At 59.8% G+C, this 19,689-nt stretch overlaps 2 protein-coding genes across 2 annotated transcripts; both read left to right on the top strand.

Annotated features, from left to right (window-relative positions):
- The first annotated feature begins 953 nt into the window (after positions 1-953).
- CPN2 (carboxypeptidase N subunit 2) lies at positions 954-3,632 on the top strand. Its single transcript, XM_068692761.1, has 2 exons — positions 954-1,304; positions 1,800-3,632. Exons 1-2 carry the CDS (start codon positions 1,008-1,010, stop codon positions 3,423-3,425), a joined length of 1,923 nt encoding a protein of 640 aa, XP_068548862.1. The 5' UTR covers positions 954-1,007; the 3' UTR covers positions 3,426-3,632.
- A 2,183-nt stretch (positions 3,633-5,815) lies between these two features.
- Positions 5,816-14,144, top strand: LOC137861391 (platelet glycoprotein V-like). The gene is made up of 2 exons (XM_068692760.1): positions 5,816-9,357; positions 10,396-14,144. Exon 1 carries the CDS (start codon positions 5,963-5,965, stop codon positions 8,516-8,518), a length of 2,556 nt encoding a protein of 851 aa, XP_068548861.1. The 5' UTR covers positions 5,816-5,962; the 3' UTR covers positions 8,519-9,357; positions 10,396-14,144.
- The last annotated feature ends 5,545 nt before the right edge of the window (positions 14,145-19,689 follow it).

The following is a 19,689-nucleotide window of genomic DNA, read 5'->3' as shown; positions in this document are numbered from 1 at the left end:
GTCCCTGCCTGGCAAAGCTGCAGCCTCTCCTCTCCCTGCTCCCACCCCGTGGTGCCCCTGCTCTGTGCCCGGCCCTGCCGGCAGCCTGAGTGGTGCCAGAGCATGGGGCATGGGGCAGCACGTGTGGCACCGGGCTGCACGGGAATGGTGCTACAGGACAAGGGTCGCAGTGGGTGTGAACCCCGTTGTGTGGGCTGCCCACGGAGCTCTGTGAGGCAGTGGTGGCACAGGCAGACCTGTGCTTGTGCATGTGATGGGATGCTTCTTCGGGCTGGGACCTGCACGATGGCTAGAAACGTGGGACTGTGCCTTGGGGCTGTTTGGTACTGCTCTGTGATCTCCCATTAAAGCACGGTTGTCCACCTCCAGTGCCAAGAGTTCTTTGTTTGCTCCTCTGCGGCGAGTGGCATCCTTGGAATAACCCAGCAGGGACAGGAGCTTTGCTTTGCTGCCTCTCCAAAGTGATTTCTTCATGGTGAGGCTGCTGGGGGTGGGAGAGGGCCAGAGGTTGTGGCTGCAAAGCCCAGGTTGGCCTGGGGTATGGGAGGGCTTGGCTGTCCGACGGCAGCAGGATGGCTTTTGGAGAGCAAGCTGAGACCTCAACGAGTTCCCTGATGGAGCCGGAGCTGCTGACGGCCTCCTGTGCAGCCCTGTCCTCACAGCAGGGCTCTGAGGGTTTGTGCTGAGCTTCTCCATACATCACCAGCTGAGTGCACGTAAGTGTCCCTCCTCCTTCCCCAGGGGTCCCTCCACGTCCTGGGTGTGATCCCAGCCCATTCCAACCCTTGCCCTTGCAGGGCATCCCTCATGGGGTTGTGCACTGCTCCTCCAGGCAAGCTGCCTCTCTTGGGGAGCTCAGCTGGTCCACGGGTCCCTCTGGCCACCCCAGCACTGCCTGGATGCACCGGCTGGAGGTTAGAGGAGGCTCCTGGGGGCTGCAGCAAGCTGACACGCTCAGCTTGGTGTGGGACCAGTGCCACCGATGGCAGCAGGGCCTTGGCACAGCCATGGGGCACGTCCAGGGCCACGGCCCCACTTCCCTGCCAGGACACACTCGTGGCCACCAGCCCGTGCCCTGCGTGCGTTCACCTCCTGTCCCCTGGGCCGGGCTGTTTTTTGAAGCGCTCCAAGGACACGGGTTGTTGTTGCCGATAAGCAGAAAGGGGCAGCTCCGCCCCAGCAGGAACGCTCTGTCAGCTGCCTCCACATCCGCCCCACAAAACATCTTCCCTTTTCGGCGGGGCTCGCTCCTCGCTGTGGGCTCGGCAGTCCCCATGGTGGTGGTCCCCACGATGCTGCTCACGGTAAGTGGCAAGGCTCAGGGGGTTTGGGACGGGTTTGTTGGGGGCCTGGGGTGGGTGGGAAGTGCTGGAAACAAGTCAGGTGGCGAGAAGGAGAGGCCATGCCCGACGGTGCTCCAGGGCACGGCTCTAAGTCCAACACACCCCCTGGCACAGGATGTCCCCGGTGGGTGTCACAGCAGGACGGGCACTGTCCCCTGTCACCGGGCAGCAGCAGCACGCGTCCCAGGCACGGGGGAGCTGGTGGTGGTCTGGGTGTTTCTGCTCAGCCCCTACTTGTCCACGAACCCCCCCTCCTTTAGCAGAAGCTCTGGCTCTGAAACGTTCCTGCCAGAAGGACGTTTTCAATGGGCAATTATAAAATAACAACCGGTTGTATAAAAATACAACCAGTAAAATATAAACCCACAACCTGCAGAGCCCCCTTGGTGCGTGGCTGAGCGCAGGTGAGCCTGGTTGATGCTGGTTTCAGCAGCTGATGCTGGTTTCCTCCTCCAGCGCAGGGTGATGGTCTACGTGGTGCTGGGGCTGGGGTCCCTGCTGGTGGGGGGGCTGCCCCCTCCCTGCCCCCCGCCCTGCCAGTGCTACGACACCTCCAAGGTCTTCTGCTCGGAGGAGAGGATGAGGGAGATCCCGGCGGGCCTGCCGGGGAACGCCACCCAGCTCTTCTTCGTGGAGACGGCCCTGAGCAGCATCGGGAGCAGGGCGCTGGGCTCCAGCACCACGCTCACCAAGCTGGTCTTCCTCAACAACCACATCGAGGAGCTGGAGGCGGGCGCCTTTTGGGGGCTTCCCAGCCTGGCCGAGCTGGAGATCTCGGGCAACCCGCTGCCGGCCGTCAGCCCGGGGCTGCTGGCGGGGCTGCCCAGCCTCACCACGCTCTCCCTGAGCTCCAACGCCATCCACTCCCTGCAGCCGGGGCTTTTCGCCTCCGCCTGCCACCTGCAGGACCTGCGCCTGCGGGGGAACAAGATTGATGAGCTGCCCCCTGCCATCTTCCACCCGCTCCGCCGCCTGCAGGCCCTGGACCTCTCGCAGAACGTGCTGACCGAGCTGCCTGACGGGCTGCTGGCCCCACTGGCTGCCCTCCGCATCCTGAAGCTGAGCGACAACATGCTGGCACAGCTCCCACCCGGTGCTTTCGGGACACTTTCCCGGCTGGGTGAGCTCCACCTCGATGGCAACCAGCTGGCCGAGCTGCCCGCTGGGGCCTTCGCGGGGCTGGGTGCGCTGCGGCGGCTGCAGCTGCAGCACAACGCCCTGGGCAGCCTGCGCCCCGACACCTTCGCCGGCCTCTCCAACCTCACCTTCCTCAGCCTGGAGGGCAACCAGCTGGCCTCCCTGCCCGCCACCCTCTTCCAGGGCACCCCGGGCCTCCTGCACCTCTCGCTGGCCCGCAACCAGCTGCAGGCGCTGCCCTCGGGCGTCTTTGCCAACCTCTCGGTGGCGCAGAGCCTGGTGCTCTCGCACAACGCCCTGGCTCGCCTCCCCGCCGAGGCTTTCCAGGGGTTGGTGGAGCTGACAACGCTGCAGCTCGGCCACAACAACCTCTCCAGCCTGCCGCCGGGGCTGCTGGACGGGCTGCCCAGCCTGGCCACGCTGGGGCTGGAGCACAACCGCCTGCCCCGCCTGCCCGCGGGCTTCTTCGATGCCAACGAGGAGCTGGTGCGCGTGGGGCTGGAGGACAACCCCTGGGCGTGCGACTGCCGCCTCGCCTACCTCCTGGGCTGGCTCCAGGTCTTTTCTGACCCCCTCCTCCACGTGCAAGCTTTCTGCGCCACCCCGGCCACCCTCAAGGGCCAGCCCCTGCTGGAGGTGACCCACAGGCAGCTGGCGTGTGCCAAAGATGAGGGCCGGGACGCGGTGCCCGGGGAGGATGCACCAGGGCAGTGCACCTACAGCAACCCCGAGGGCACCCTTCAAGTGTCCTGCAATGCCACGAGCTGCCAGCAGCTCAGCCTTCGCCTTCCTCCTCCTCCTCCCGGCCTTGCAGCGGGGCCAGGGACTGAGTACCGGGGTGCCTGGGTGCTGCGCTCCCCCTGCGGCACGCTGCAGGTCAGCGTCCTCGTCATGGCGCAGGGCCCGGAGGTGACCACCCCACCCGGGCTCCCTGCTACACCCTAGGACTCGGGCATGTGCTGTTGCTCCTCGTGGTCATCCTGCTGGTGCAGCGGCCACACCGAAACCAGCCTGAGAAACGATGCCCCGTGTCCTGCATTGATGTCCCTGCCATGGTCACCGTCACCGTGCTCTGTGCTGGACTCGTGGTGCCCCTTCACCCAGCCGTGCGTTCCTGTGTGTTTCAAATATTATTAAAGTGTATGTATCATTCCTGTGCAGCCTGTTCCCGAGGTGCAGAGGGGGAAGACGCCGTCTGTCTTGCATGGGAAGGGGGCTGTGATCCCGCAGGGCTGTGGCTGGAGGCCCTGGGCCAGGCTGTGAGGGGTGCAGGTCCCTGGGGTGCTGCTCGCTGGGTGCTGCCCTCAGGGCTCGGCACCTCGCGGAGATGGGTGCCTAAGGGAAGCATCCTGCCCTGCCCTAACGGAGTAAGTGTGTGTGTGTGTGTGTGACTGTGAGTGTGTGTGTGTGACTTTGCGTGTGTGTGCACACGCGTGGGTGCGCGCCCAGCCAGCTGAACCCTTCTCCCCGACGGCGCTGCAGCCGGGGCTGTGCTGCGCGGTGCTGCTGCTCCATCTGGTGGCCGGCGGGGCTGGGGGTGTCCCGGGCCGGGGAGAGCCGGGGGGGCCCTGCCAGAGCCCGGCCGCCCTCCCCCGAGCCGTCCTGCCCGGCCTGCCCGCAGCCACGGGGCGCCTGGGGTGCCCCTCGGGGGCGCGCTGCTTTGCTGCCTCTCCCCTCCAACTCAGCTCCACCGCTGCCAGCTCCTTCCCCACCACTACCCAGAGGGAGAGGAGGCACCAGAGGGGAGTTTTGTGTTCTCCCAGCTTGCCCCATCAGCACAGTGTGCTCAGCAGGGTCCCCGGCTAGTGCCCAGCAGAGGTGAGCCCCACGGCCAGCTGCCAGGACGGGGCTGTGTGTCTGTCCAGCAGGGCCACAGAAGTCATCACCATTATCAGCTTGAGCAAGCGGCTTCACAGCAGCACCTTTCAGCCATGTAAGCCTCTTCTTGAAAAAGGAAAAACAGGCTGGCCTGAAGATCTTCGGGCTTCCCTGGATGTGAGCAGCCGCGTGGTGCCAGCAGATAACACCTGGGAGCGCCTGCGTCCTCTCCTGGGGCGCGTGGGACTGCTCCCCATGGCTCTGTGCTGTGTGCTTATCTCCTCCAGCAGCCCTGCAAAGCCAAGCCCCGCGCCTGGGCTGTGGATAAAGCTCCCCAGGTGATGGGACTCCTCGTCCCCTGCCTGGCACAGCACGGTGCGGCGCTCCAGCGGCTGGACGCGTTCCCAAGCGCTCAGGCAAGTCGGTGGTGCGAAATGCTTCAAAGTGTGCCAGGAGGGTGGTTCTGGGGAGCTGCTGGTCTGTGTCCTTGCTGCTGGGGAGAGGGACAGGCAGGGACATCACAGCCAGGGTGTGCAGGGTGAGCCCCCCATGGGGGCTCCCTTTCTGTCCAAACCCAACAGCTTGCAGCCTCCTGGCTTTGCTGACCTCTCGACACTTTTCAGAAAATGTCTAGGTCTTTTCAAAGCAAACTTAGCCTCCTGGCTGTAGCTTTTGCCGTGGTTAGTTTTGATGGATGCCTGAGAAGCAGCCCATGGCTCTTTCTTTTATTTGCTGCTGGTGGATGTGAGCCAGTGAGCTCAGCTCCGAGCTGCCGGTCAGGGCCCTAAATGCTGGGTTTTAAACAGGAAATCTGCGGACATCTCCAAGTCTTTTAGTGAGCCTGGTCCTAAACTTGGTTGCTGCTTACAAGCCAACCATTTCTATCTGACAAAGCTGCATAACTAATGCCAAAATATAATGTGATTAGCAGGGGTCCTGAAAGGGAGGCATTTAAAGTAACATTTTAGGTAACCCTTCGGAACTGAGAGAAGCACCAAGAGGGAGCCCACCCAGCACAGTGTGCTCCATGGAGCTGTCTGAGCTGGGTGGCCAGAGCAAATCCAGGGATTTGCAGCGAGGCAGGGGGAGGAGGAAGGCAGAGGGTGCACCAGGCTTCATTGCTTCAGGGCTCTGCTCCTGGGGACCTGGGGCAGCCCTCCCGTGAGCTTCGTGCCATCGTGACAGGTGAGGGAGGATGTGTCCTGCTTCATGGAGAGGGACTGGAGCTTCACAGCTGTGCTGGGGCTTGGCTCCTTTTTTAAAGGTACAGAAATGAGAGATTTTCCAAAGTTACATTCTGTGGGGATGCCAGCTGCTCCACAGGCTTTTTTTTTTTTTTTTTTTTTGGCAAATGCTGTGTAAACAAGGTCATCGGGTCTGCTGGCTGCTGGGACCGTGTCTCATCTCAGGTTTGCTGCCAGCAAGCAGGTTGCTGGTTGGTGCTGGTGATGTGTGAGCGAGCTGTGGCCCTGCTGAGTCCTGGCCCTGCTGGGCACTAAGGGGCAGCACTATGGGGCAGCTTTAAGGGGCAGCACTATGGGGCAGCAGCTTCATCAGGACACATCTGAGCCCACAGCCCAAACAGGAATAGGATGGTTCTGAGAGCTGTGGATGCAGGTCTTATTGTTCTTCAAATCTGACTTCTGAAACCCTTTTTCAGGACGATGTACCAGCATTTCCTTTTCATTTTCTTCCTCTTCTTCCACCCCCATAAATGCCAAGACCAAACCCCGAGTGCAGATCCGTATGAAATGCCCAAGGACTACCAGGAGGTCTACAGAGGGACAAAAAACGATGTCAAAGAGATCCCCAAGATCGCAAAGCCCTTCATTTCTGAGATGGTCTTTGTGCAAACCAGCGTTACTGCTGTAAGGAAAGGTGCCTTCAGGTACATGCCCAGCCTGACCAAGATTTTGTTTATTGGCAATAAGATCAAGGCGGTTGAACCTGGAGCCTTTGATGGTTTGGAGAAACTGAGGGATTTGGAGATCTCTGGTGCCTCACTAGAAGAATTGGCCACGGGCACTTTCCAGAACCTCCCAAGCTTGCAGAGACTGGAGCTGAGGGACAGCCACATCAGCCACATCCCCAAAGGGCTCTTTGAAGGGCTGGAGCACCTGGGGGAGCTCTCCCTGCACATCAACGCCATCTCGTCTCTTCCAGAAGGTATCTTTGATTCCCTTGCCAATCTAACTTTCTTGGACCTGGCTAGGAACAAGATCACGGCTCTGCCTGGAGATGTCTTCAGCAAACTCCCCCACCTGCAAGTCCTGCGGCTGTACGAGAACGAGTTGCAGGACCTCCCGGAGGGGCTGCTGGATGCCCAGCAGGGGCTGCTGGAGCTCAGCCTCCAGAGGAACAGGCTCAGGACGCTGCCACCCACACTTCTGAGGAGCCTGGCCCACCTGGAGAAACTCCTCTTGGACAACAACCTCATCGGGGTTCTCCCACCCCAGGGCTTTTTTGGATTAAACAAGCTGAAGCTGCTGACTCTGGGTTCAAATAACATTACGGAGCTCCCCTGCTGCCTTTTTGACAGCATGCCACACCTGTGGGAGCTGGACTTGGGCAGGAACAGCTTGGTCACACTTCCAGATGGCATCTTTGTCAACCTCACGTCTCTGGGCAAACTCATCTTGTCCCACAACCAGCTGTCAGCCCTGCCGAGAGGAGTCTTCACGGGGCTCAGCAAGCTCTCGGACCTCCAGCTGGACACAAACCAGCTCTCTGCTCTTGATGACAAGGTCTTTGCTCCTCTCCCAAATCTGAAAACCCTCAACCTTCGAAAGAACCAGCTAAAGAGTGTCCCCCGAGGACTCCTGGACCCGCTGAAGAGGCTGAGCTCAGTGTATCTGAGCGGGAACCCGTGGAGGTGTGACTGCAACCTCTGTTACCTGCACGGCTGGATCCAGGAGAACAGCGAGAAGGTAAAATTGTCCGCCCAAGTGTCATGCAAGACTCCACCCCACCTGGCAGGGCAGGCGGTGGCATCCCTGAGGGACGACCAGTTAATTTGTCCAGCCACTTTGCCTCCTTCAGTTTCCTTCTCCCCATCTCTGCCATTCACCTCCGCATCATCACAAAGGACATCAGCCTTGCTGTCACCCGGAGCCTCGCCCACTGCAGCACAGACCCCGCTGCCATCGGTGACCTTTCCTGTCACGGCACTGCCAGCCATGCCATTACCTACGGCCACCTCCTCCATGTTGCCAACCGTACCAGCTGAGGCCTTCCGCACTGCTCCATCACCAGCCGTGATGTCTAAAGCCTCCATCATCACCCCGTCAATAGCTGTGACATGGGAAGCCTCTGTCACCACCCCATCACCCACTGTGCTTCCTGAGACCTCCATCAACACCCTGTCACCAACCATGTTACCCAAAACCTCCATCAAGACCTCATCACCAGCTGGGATGCCTGAGGCCTCCATCACCACCCGATCACCAACTGTGCTACCCAAAACGTCCAGCAGTGCCCCACCAACAACTGTGCTACCCAGGACCTCCATCATGACCCCATCACCAGCCGGGCTGCCTGAGGCCTCCATCACCACTCCAGCACCAACTGTGTTTCCTAAGACCTCCATCACTGTCCCATCATCAGCTGTGCTACCCAAGACCTCCATCCCCACCCCATCACCAGCTGTGCCACAGGAGGCCTCCAGCCTCTGCTCAACTCCAGCAGCTCTTGCCCTACAGCCTCCCGAGGCCAGTAGCCCAGATCTTGCTCTGTCCACTCTGGCTCCTGCCACCCCTCCAATGCCAACCACCCCATGGGCAGCTCCCACCAGACAAGTGCCTCCGGCTCTTCTGGCACCCACGGCGAGGCCAGCACCTCCTGTACCCACCCTGCAAGGCCACACGAGCCCCCAGCCATCCTCCTCACCCACATCCCCTGGTGGGCACCACCCCAGCACCTTCTCCCTGTGGCCCAGCCCGCGGCACTGCCGCATCTCCCTCGCCCTGGGGCTGGCTGTGCTGGCGCTGCAGGTGGGGGCCACGCTGATGGGGGTGAAGCTCATACTCCTCCTCCACCACGCCACCCGTGACCATGGTCCCCCCGTGCCACCGGTGAGGCTGGTGAGCCTCCGAGTGATGGCCACCGTGCGCCCACACTGGGCTGTGGAGAGGTATCAGCGGGGTGCCGTCCCCCAGGGGTGGGTGTCGCAGGACCCGGGTGGTTTTGGGGTGCCCCCCAGGTGGCTCCCGGAGATGCTGTGAGCCTGGGGAGCCTGCACCACGCCGCTGCTGGATGGGACCTTCTGCCGTGCGACACTAGGTGGCATCCCGACACAGGCGGTGGCTTCCACAGCCTGCCCACGGCCACGCGGGGCCACGGGGGGCAGAAGGGCGAGCAGTGGCTGTGGGCCACCACACCGAGGTGTGGAGGCACCGTGCCCAGCCCCGGCTGCCTCCCAGCCCCCAGGACGTGCCGGCACCGCTACGGCCACCGCAACGCTCCTGCCTCCTGTCCCCTCTGTCTCGGCTTCCTTTCTGCTGATATTAAAGCCTTCCCTGTGGCTCTGCCACGCTCTGAAGGCTGGCCAGAGGAGTGTTTTCACCCCAGGGCTGCCCTCGCTGTCACCTCCAGCGGGGATTTTCTGCCTCCTGTGCGCGGTCCCCAGGCGGTGCCGGCGGTCAGAGACCGGGGTGGGAGCAGGTCGCACGCTGCGACCCGGTGACAAAACAGAGATGCAATTTCTAAATCTTGCATCCCCAGAACCTCTGTAGGATGCTGCCTGCCCTGTCCCCTGGAAATGTGACATCTGAGTGCAGCCAGACACTTTGCTCACATGGAGAGGCTGCCTCTGAACCCGTCCCTGATGTGGGCCATTCACCAGCGTGTTGCTCCATGTAACGAGCCTTCCCCTCGCAGACCTGGCCTGGGGGCTGGCTGTGACCTCCTGTCGGGCACAGAAACACCTTTCCTGCCACTGCCACCAGCACAAGCCCAAGGAGCCGGACCCTGTGGGCTTGGAAGGCAGCAGGCAGCAAGGAACGGACACTTCTCACCAACACAGTGCAAGAGCGAAGGAGGGGGACTGGTGCTTTGCATTAGGGTACGTGCAAGTGGCTGCACACTGGGGACCTGCACACACACCTCTGCTAAGCCTGTGCAGTGTCACGGGCTGCTCTGCACGGTCCCGATGACGGCTGTGAAATAGGGGAGGTGAGCGGGGGCAGCACATCTGCACGGGCTGCGGCGAGCGGCCCCAGAGCCTGGCACTGCGGGTAATGAAACGCAGGTGAGGGGAAGGGAGTGTTTTTCCTGGCAGCCCATATGGGCTCGGCTTCGTGCTTGATTTAGAGGGTTTGAAAGTGGGGCCGGCTGCCGGGGAGCAGACCCCGAGCACCTCCTGTGGGACTGGGGGGGGGGGCTCCTTTGGTTTGGTGGGTATTTAATGGCCCGGTGCAGTCTAAACAGGGAAGTACTTGGGGGCGAGATTAGCACAACATAATCACATCTTAAAAGGTCTTCAGAGACATAAGGCACGTCTGCTCTCCTATTAATTACTCGTTATTAATAAAGCCGGGGTCAGGCTGGACGTGTTTGCTCCAGGCACACCGGTTCCCTCTCTGCAGAGCAGAGCTGTCCTCTGCGTCCGTGGGTCCAGCAGGGTCACAGCCCTGCCGAGCTGCACACCCCATGGCCAGCATCCCTGCAGCTCCCCGGCCACGTAACGCCCCGCCAGGGCCCTGCCTTCCTTCCTGGAACACCTCCGAGTGCTGTAAAATACAGCCAGGGCTTCCCAGCGGGGGAATTTCCTGCTGTGATTGATTTCCAATTTGCAAGGAAAATACAGGGCTGGCCCCACCGGCTCGCAGGCAGCAGGCAGCTCCCGGTAGCTCCCGGCCAGGCTGTGACAATGACAGGGCTGTGGCAGTGCCCAGCCCTGGGGGCACCGTGCCCAGCGCGTCCTGCAGGGCTTGTGGCTGCTGGGCTGCACCTCGCTGCGGGGGAAGGAGAGGCTTCCCCTGACACGTCCCCTGCTGCAGGTAGCCCAGGCATCCCACAGTGGGACAGCCACTGCACCGGGCAGCTCCCAATGATTTTTTCATCAATTAATTATTATTATTTATTTTTTTTCTGAACCCAGAAAACATTTTAGCACAATGCAGCAGCACAGTGCGGCAGCACCGCCCTTTGCTCTCCTCCTGCTTTCTGTTCTCTTTGCACTTGATTCCTCTGGTTCTCCGACTGGAAAAAAAGTGCTGAGCATCCCCATGCAGCATCTGCAGGCTGCTGGCAGGCCTGTAAACCTCTTCCTCGTTGCTGCGACTGCCCAAGCTCCTTGCTAACCTCAGGCAATGAGCAGTTTGAAGCAGAGACTGGACACCCTGCATGCCCCTGAGCAGCATTGGACCCACAGGTCCCCAGCATGGCCTGGGGGCCCCACAGCCATCGCTGGCCCCATTCCTGCTCCGTGCAGAGGAGATGTGGGCCCCGCAGTCTCCTTATCCCATCACTGCGGGTGCAGTGCCCTGCCCCTGCCACCTGCCTCGGTCCCCGTGGTGGAAACATGGGGACCCCAGGGGGCAGGAAGGGGCCCCTGGTGTGACAGCCCTTTCTTGTGGCTGGCAGGAAGGGGGCAACAAACACCTGCACGGGGGGAATTTCAAAATAACCCCAGTCCCCGTGGGCAAGTCCCACTGCTGCTGGTGCAGGGAGCCTGCCCCTGCGGTGGCCGCGGCTCCCTCACCACGTGCCCACCCCGTGCGCCCACCCAGCACGTGCAGTGTCCCCAGCACGGGCTCCTTGGCCTCGCACCCCTGCCAGAGCCTGAGCTGCCCTCCGAGCTGCTGGGGCAGCGAGGGGATGCCCAAGCACTGGGACCAGCCCACGCTCCGTGCAGGGTTTGGGCATGAGAGCGGGAGCGAGGCAAACCGGCCGGCACATCCTCCCTTGGGGCAGTGGGAGAGCCGGAGGGGCGGAAGCTGCCTATTTGTTTAAGGTGCAAACAAGTTATGTTAATCTGCTGCCTGTTTGTATTTCTTTAGAGCGCCCGTGTGAGAGGGGAGCGGAGATGGAGTCTCCCCTTTGTGCGGGGGCACGGCCGTGCCGTTTGAAGTGGAGGTGAGAAAACACAGAGGGGCAGATGGAACCTGCTTTTGGAGTGAAAGATTTTTTTCGGCTATTTATGATAATTAGTGGGAAACGCTCCTCAAGCGTTTCAGATGATTCTGTAATGAAGTTGGGCCGAATGTTCCCGCTTTGTTCCCGGGGAACCATTAAAAATCCCCCTTCTTTGGCCGCCTTAATGCAATGCTGAAAAGGCACAATGGCATAAAAGTCGCCCTGGGCAGGGCGGAACGCCTCCTTCCCCCGCGAGGGAGAGCCCTTTAGAGCCCGGATTTTCTGGGTTATAAACCCCAGCGCTCGCAGTGTTCATGCGAAAGCTGCGGGCCATGCGGCCGGGCACCTCTGCATCGCTAATGCCATGGGGTGTGTGTGAGCCGGGGGGACAAAGGCTGAGACAAACCAACAGGGATGAGAAGGAGCAGGCACAGAGAGGGATGCCATCGCTCGGTGTGTTTAGGAAAGCTGCCCCTGACTGGGGCTGGGGTTTTGCTGCGAGGGGCAGGGGACTGGCACCTGCAAGGTGGGGTCCAGCCCCCAGGAGAGAGCCCTGAGGTGTTGGTGGCCAGGGCCAGACCCTGTCCTGGGCATCCTGCTGGGGCCACCAGGCCCCCGGTCACCTAAATGAGGCAGGAGGCATCCAGTGCAACCCCGGGGTGCTCAGTGCCAGGGAGCAAGGCCCGGCCAGGTCTCACCGTGCTTTTATCTCCTCCAGCATGAGCGATGTCAGGAGGAGGCACCTGCCTGAGCTCCCACATCCCTGGGGACGATGCGCAAGGATAATGCGAGCCGTCCTGCTGAAGTGATGACAGAAAGGGAACGTGCCAGGAGCTTTTAGCATAATGGTCAGGGCTGAACGCGACGGTGGGGGTTTAAGTGTCCCATCAATATTCCCTTCTCACTGGCAGCCACGCTGCTGGGGCTGGAGCAGCTCCCTGCCAGCCGCCCCCGTCTCCCCGCGCCGCCCGCCCCGGCCCTAATCAAGTTCTCCTCTCAGCCTGTGTCCCGTGGGGCCCTCGCTGCCTTCAATGAGGGGAAATTTGCAGACAAATTTCTGCCAGCAGGACGCTGGAGCTCTCCTGCGTGGTGGGATAAAGATCCCTGCGGCCTCTGCACGGCCCTGCCGAGGGAGTGTGTCCGGGCAGCCTGGGGCCGGTCACTGGGGGGTGTGGGAATAGGGCCGCAGGCTCTTTGAGCGGGGCCATTCTTTACCTCCAGATAATGCACGGCCTGCGGCGGCACCGCGACACAATGAGCCCATCTGTGAATAGGCTGGAGCTGTTACCTCCGGGTTCCCTTACGGCAGGGCCTGGAGTGCCACTTGGGTTATGATGCCTTCGCCAATACCTGTGTGCCTCCTCGAGGTCTTTTTGGGGGAAATATCTCTAGATACACGGTGCATTTCCTCTGGGGACTGGGGTGTACGTACTGGGGTGCTTGCTGGCCCTGGGGATGGAGCGTTTGGCTGGTGCAGGTTTGCAGGTGAGGGTGACAAGAGAGGCACGGTGTGGCTGGTCTTGGCAGCGGGGCACAAGGAATGGTGTTCATTGCACCAAGCCCCACGCTGAGCCAAATCGCTGTCTTTGCAGAGCTCACCATGCAAAACTGGCCAGCTTGGTGCCCGAAGGAACCAGCCTTGAGCCCGTGGCTCCCTGACCAGCACCTTGTGGCCAGGCACAGGCACACAGCAGCGCTGCCCAGTTTGCTTTTTGCTGGCGACGGTGACACCACTGGGACCCACCATGCCCGCCAGCCCTGCCAGCACACCATCGCCTCTGCCCCCCACCCCGCCCTTTATTATTTTTCCTCATTTATAAATCCATTTTTGCATTTTTTCCTCCCGGCCATCCGTCGATTCCTCTCCAACCAGCCACTTCAGCAGCCCAGGTAGGCGCGGCGACGTGCTCCCGACCTTTCCCAGCGCGGTCCCCAGGGGCCGGCAGCACGAGGCGGGCGCACAAAGGCACCGCGGCGGCCGCGGCGCTGACCCTGCCGTGCCACAGCTACCTGCTGCTCCGCCACAATGGCCCCGCGGCCCCAGCCGGCCTGCCGGGGCGATGAAAAAGGGCCCGAGATAATAATGAGGCTGGCTACCACTGCTCTCTTCAGAGAGCCGAGTCAACTCCTCGGGAAGAAAGGAAAAAGGAAAAAAAAAAAAAAAAAGGAAAAAAAAAAAGAACCCCCACTCTTGGATAATAAAGAAGTAACAAATGAAGAATGAAAGCCTATAGAAGGCGTCTTAACCCAGCGAAGAAAAAAAATGTCAACATCTGTGGAGCTGTCTGCAAAAACAGACCGAACCCCTAATGAATACCCTCTAGAAAAGGCATTCAGTCGAGGAAAGGCAAAAGGCTACATTTTTCTATGGAGGTATAAAGATTTTGATGAATCTGCCCTTTCCCTTTCCAGTGCAGTTGAACCAAGCGCTAATGTTCATCTTCAGCTGCATTAAAGGATCCGGAGGGGGGCGGAGGGGGAAGAGTCTTGATCTGAAAGCTTACGAGGAGGGTGGATTTAGGGAGCCTGGATAGATGTCTGAGCACTAAGGCAAGGAAGAAAAGCAACAGGCATTAGAGAAAACACTGTTTAACAAGAGTTTCTTTAGTCAGCCCATTTGAGCAGAGATTGGTGCGCCATAAACGTAATCCTCTTAGTGCTGACTTAAACGTGTTTGTACAAAACAGGGAAATATAATATGAATGTAATAGTCACGTTTACTAAAATGCTTAATAAAAAGACAAAAGTTCTTTATTTTGATCTTCGGCTCTGGTGCAGGGTGGGGGCACAGCAGATGTTTCCTCAGAAGGCTGCTTGGGGAAAAAAAAAGCCATGCAGAGTGCGGCTGTGCAGCGGCTGCGCTGTGCCACGCTGTGCTGGGCTGTGTCTTGCTGTGCCATGCCGTGCTGTGCCGTGCCATGCTGTGCTGTGCTGTGTCTTGCTGTGCCTTGCCATGCCATTCGGTGCCGTGCCCTGCCGTGCTGTGCCATGCCATGCCATGCAGTACCATGCCATGCCTTGCCGTGCCATGCTGTGCCATGCAGGACCGTGGCTCCTGCAGCAGGCTGGGTGCTGACGGGTCATCCCTTTCATCACCAGCCCCAGCCCCAGCCGTGGTGGCTCTGAACCTGCAGACACCCAAGGAGCAGCAGGTGCTGTGCCTCATGTGGGAAGGTGCAGGCAATTTTCCTGATTGCCCCCTGAGGCTTTGCCATGACGCTCTGTGCAGCACTCGAGGATGTTCCCCAGCTGGGAATGTTGCACCTCCTCCCAAGGGCAGGGCTGAGCTCGAGCTGTTGTGCAGGGACCACGACAGCCACCCTGGGTGCTGCCGTCAGCATCCCAGCCTTCGTGCTACTGGCAGGCTCAATTTAAGGACAGTCGACTCACTTTTGAGCAAAATGTTGTGGCTTTTCCCCACAAATTAGAACAGAAGCGATGCAGTTTCAGCTGGAAATGTTTGCTGTGCTGTTGCACAACCACTGTTGTTGCTCTGAGCACAGCCTGCCCAGCCAAATGAGTACAGATGCCCTCGCGCTGCTGCAGCGCTGCAGTCAGGCTCGTGCTGTCTGAGGCTCCTGCCGTGGGAGCTCTCCACCCTGCGTGCCACCTCCGACGTGACTCAGTTGCTGGAACAACTCGTGTCAGCTGTCTCCCCATAAGGCTGCCTGTTGGGACCGCAGGGGAAATGTTTGCCAGAGCTGCCTGGACATTTCCCAGCAGAGTAAGGCTCCTTTCAGAAAGCTGTTCCTCTGAAGGCAAAGGCCGAAGGTAACAGCTTCATTTCTGCAGAATAATCATGGAAAATGCTAAACTGAAAGGTAGAGCTGGGTTTGACTTAATTTCTATGCTTTTGATTTATGTTGATACTCGACAGCTGTAGTGGCTGATATAAATACGTTCGATATTTATCACCTGCCCTGATGATACCTTACATTGTGAAATACTGGCAACACAGGGACACAATCCGTTCAGCTTTCCAGATCTGGTAGTTAAACGTTTCTATCCCACAGCACAGCTACCTCGCAGACCTTTCTCTGCTCTGGGACAAGGAGCAGTGGTACAGCACCGGGTGCCTCACGTGCTAGGGCTGAAAAGGGCATTTCCAAAACCGTCCGAGGTCAGCCCGACCCCAGCTCATACTGGCAGCCCGGTGGGTGCGTTTCATTGCTCACTGCTTGTTCCTTGCACCATGTATGGGCTAAAACAACATCTTTTCCTCCATCTTCTCACCCCAAGAGGGCAGCCGGCTGTGTTTCCTGCACACTGGGATGAGTAAGGCCGCACGATGCCACCTCCGAGAGGCGGATGGGTGCTATGGGGACAGTTTGCTTGGCGGAAAGTGTCAGTGCAAACTAGGTAAAACTGTGTTTTCTAACAAAAAATAAAATAAAATAAAATAAAAATCCACTCTAATAGGAAAAGAAATGCCCCAGTCATTTTGGAAGCACATCAGATGTTTTCTGGTACAGCCCACAACGTGTGCAGCGAGGACGAGGCATTTTCCGTGGAGAGCAGATATTTTCCACAGCAACAACATTTTTTTGGTTGTTGTTTAAAAACCAGACCAAAACAACAACAGCCCACAAGCTGCCTCCCAGTTAGGCAGAAGGAGAAAAGCTTTGGGAGCAGATATTTCCTGCCTGCCCGCGGGGCCTTTGGAGACCAGCTGGGGGGGCATGCTGTAACACCAGGGCCATGCAGCTCCCTTGTGGGTCTCTGTGTGAAAAGGTGAAAAAAGGTGCTAAAAAGACCACCAAAAATAGTGCATTTGTGGTGGCAAGAAGAAAGGAAATGGGTTAATTGTCTGGGTTGCTGTCAGGTCTCCTGGAGGCTGCTTTCCCAGCAGGGTGGAGCAGAGGGCAGATGCTGGCAGCCTCGTGCTCATGCACCCAACTGGCCAAAAAGTCCCCCAGCCCTGCGGGTACCGCCGGCATCTCCTGGGTGCCTCCTTCTGCTTGTTCTGTGCCTGTTTTTTTCTCTCTCCATTGTCCTCAGAGTGACAGCAGAGCCTCCAAGCCCCCCGTGTTCCCTCCCGGCACACCTGGATCCCCAGCCCCGTGCGCGAAGGGTGCCTTTCTGCACGGCAGCATCGCTGTTGTAACGGGAACGGCGCGCTTTACAGCCCCATAAACCCCACATCCTTCTGTGCAGCCTGCTCTTACGTGATGCTAATGCTTACAAGATGTGCAGCGCTGCGGGACGGCCCCGGTACCCCACGCCACAGCAACCAGCTCGCGTTGTACACAGCTCTGCGCCTGCAGCCCTTGCTAATGAGTCCCAGGGACAAGCCACCCGCTATCGGCAGCCCCGCTGCGGCTGCTCCCTGTCCCTGCTCGCGTGCCTGCTCTCCATGCACCATGCCAAGTGCCTGCTGGGGGGGCTGAACTGGTGTGCCCTGCGTGTCCCGGTGTGTCCTGGTGTGTCCCGGTGTGTCCCAGTGCGTCCCAGCTCGTCAGGGTGCGCGGGCACCGTGGGGCCACGGCATTGTCTGGCACGGCGTTGTGATCACGCAGCGCGGCTAACGTGATTTACATCCCATATTCGACCTCTGGCGACTTCAAAGCTCCGGCGAGCAGGGGATTAAGCAGAGGGGCTGGGGCTGGGGGGCCGGGGGGAGCGTTCACCTTTGAGCTCCCCGCGTCCCCTCCCCACCGCGCCCGGGACAATCACCTCCCTTTGTGCTCCCGGGGAAAGCCGGGGTGCAAACACAGGGACCTTGTCAATATTGGTTTTTGAGAAGACTTTTTTCTATTCTCCCACGTCTGGAGTTTTTGTACCAAATCCCCCTCGGGCTGCCCAGCCTTCCCCTGGGAAATCGGGATCCCAGGGGTCCCCGCTAACACCAGCCATTGATTGAAATTTCACACCCACCTGTTTGCACACAAGATTTAATTTGGCTGATTCTTCATGCCCTTTTCCTGCTTAATCATCAACCTATTGACCTTAATATTAAAAGGGGCTAAGGACAAGGGAGAAAGAGAGAGAGAGACTGTGCTTCTGCAAGGGAACAAAAGCTTCCGGAGGCTAAATCAGCCCTGAGCCCTCTCGGTGTGCAGGAGGAGCCGGACACGGGGTGCACCACATGAGGCATCGCTGCGGCACTCCTCTTCCTCACCGCCCACGAGCTTGGGCTGGGATGGAGTTGGCAGCAAATCTGCACGTCCTCGGCTGGGTGTGAGGCTGCCAGCAGGGAAGGGCTGACCCAGCCGTGGGGCTGAGTCCTGAGACAGCATCCCTGGGGGCCCAGCCGCTCTCATGCTCCGCTCTGTCTCCGGTCCTGGAGCACCCGGGTGGGGAAGGGGAGATGGGAGCAGGAGGGAAGGCTCTGGGAGAAGACAGCTTTTAATCAGCCCCGGGGGAGAGAAGACAGCCTTTAACCAGCCACGTGGATGGGAGGGTGGGAGGGTGGGACCCTCCATCCCCGCTGCTTTGCTGGCTGGATGTACAGAACCCCCTCAGGCAGCGCGTTGTGGGTAGAGCTTCAGGAGGTCTCCACACTTGCAGCTGTAATTTGCCTGCTGGAAAATGAAAAAAGAAAAAAGGAAAAGGAGGTTTTTTTTTGTTTCTTTTTTTTTTTTTTTCCCCTGCCTGTCTTAACCGAGGTGAAACCCGAGCCGTGTGGGAGCCTGCAAGCGTGCGTGGCCGTGCACACACGTGTGCGGCGAGCAGCCCGCTTCCTGCGCCCCGGCCGTGCCGTGCCGCAGCGGCACGCCTGTGCGTGCGCATGTGTGCTCCCCCCCGGCGGGACTGTTTTGGTCTGCAGAGTGCGGTCGTGTTTATTTAATATCTGACGTCCCTTCTGTCTTCAGCGCTGACATTAATTGCCAGACAATGAGCAATGGAGCCCAGATGTTCCCCGGCGGTGGCCTCCCTCCCCTCGCCAGCGCTGCGCGGGTGATAAAAAGCCAAGGGGGAGCCGTGTTTTGAAGGCTGCTGCTGCAGCGCTGCTGGTGAGAGGCAGCCGGGGGCTCTGGCACGCAGGGAGGTGGCTCGGCCCCCCCAGATGGGGCTGCCCAGGCGGTCGAGGCTCCCTCGGAGCCACCCCATGCTGCAGCCCAGAGCGGTGCATGGGCATCGGGGCCCGGGGCTGTGCCAAGTGCTGGCGCTGTGGCTCAGGCTCGCCACTGAGCTCATGATTTTCTTGCCCGGGGGGTGAGCCCCAGTGGAGGAGAGGCAGGCTGCCAGCTCCTCCCCAGCACCCACCTGCCTTGGCTGTTGCAGAAGGCTGGGGCCGGCCGCCGTGCGGCTAGCACGCTCCCCGGGGAGCACGGCGAGCCTCGCTTGCCAGCGAGAGATTAGCACGGCCGTCTGTCATTTCATAAATATCCCTCCTCACGAAACACGAGGTCGTTTTTCAGCAGGCATGGCCTTATCAGAGAGCCGCAGTGCTGCTGGGGCCCCCGGCATCCAGCTGCGGCCGAGCGCCGTGCCGTGGCTGCGCACACGTGGGGGGCTCCGGCTGCATTTGGGGTTTGCCCTTTGGGCACGGGGCCAGGGGCTGGATCGGTGAAAAATGCAGGGTTTGTGAGGGTTGGGGTGGGCAGGCGGAGGCAGTGTCCCCTCCCTGTCCCCCGCTGTCCATTTGACATGCCACACAGGAAGGTGATGCTGTGGTTTGTGGGGAGGCAGCCCAATTTCCTGCTCTGCCACGGGCTTAATATGCACCCAGCGCTAATCGTTAGCTGTTATTATTTAATTGGGAATGAATTATTAGAAAAAAATGGCACTGGAGAGGGGATAGAGTTATTCTGAGAGGTAGTGCCTGCCGTGGTGGCATCGCTTCCTACGGGGACGTGCGTGACCGGGAGCACAAGCAGCAAACCAGCCTGACCAGCGAATAACCCCTCGCAAGGTTTCCATATTGCCTCTTTAAACAGGAAGGGAACACGATACAAACGCTATGCGAATTATGATCTGAAAAGTTTTCCTGGCAGGTTGTCACATGAGTTGTTAGCGTCAGTCCTTGACATGAGCACTCAGAGCCTTTCTGTACGGCGGCTTTAATCCCCTCTCCCCCCCGGCGGGGCTGCCTGCCGGAGCTCTGCTCCCCCTCTTTGGGGTCAGCCCTTTCCTCAGGTACCTCCCAGGTGGGATTTCACACCAGCACCTGCATTTTGAGCACATCTCGAGGAGCCCACCAGCAGGGAGCTGTGCCACCCGCTGCGGTGCTCCCCGTTCCATGCACCCCCCCCGGCCCAGCAGCACCGGGACATCCCCGCCGAGCACGGGTGTCCCCACCCGTGCCCCCCTCCTCCTGTGCTGCTGCGGGTTTCGCCGGAGCCCAGCTGCGCTCTGGCCGGGGAACATCCGCTGT

This window comes from Anas acuta, chromosome 9, assembly GCF_963932015.1.
Source record: "Anas acuta chromosome 9, bAnaAcu1.1, whole genome shotgun sequence".
Lineage (NCBI taxonomy): Eukaryota > Metazoa > Chordata > Aves > Anseriformes > Anatidae > Anas > Anas acuta.
This window is presented reverse-complemented; position numbering and strand designations above follow the sequence as displayed.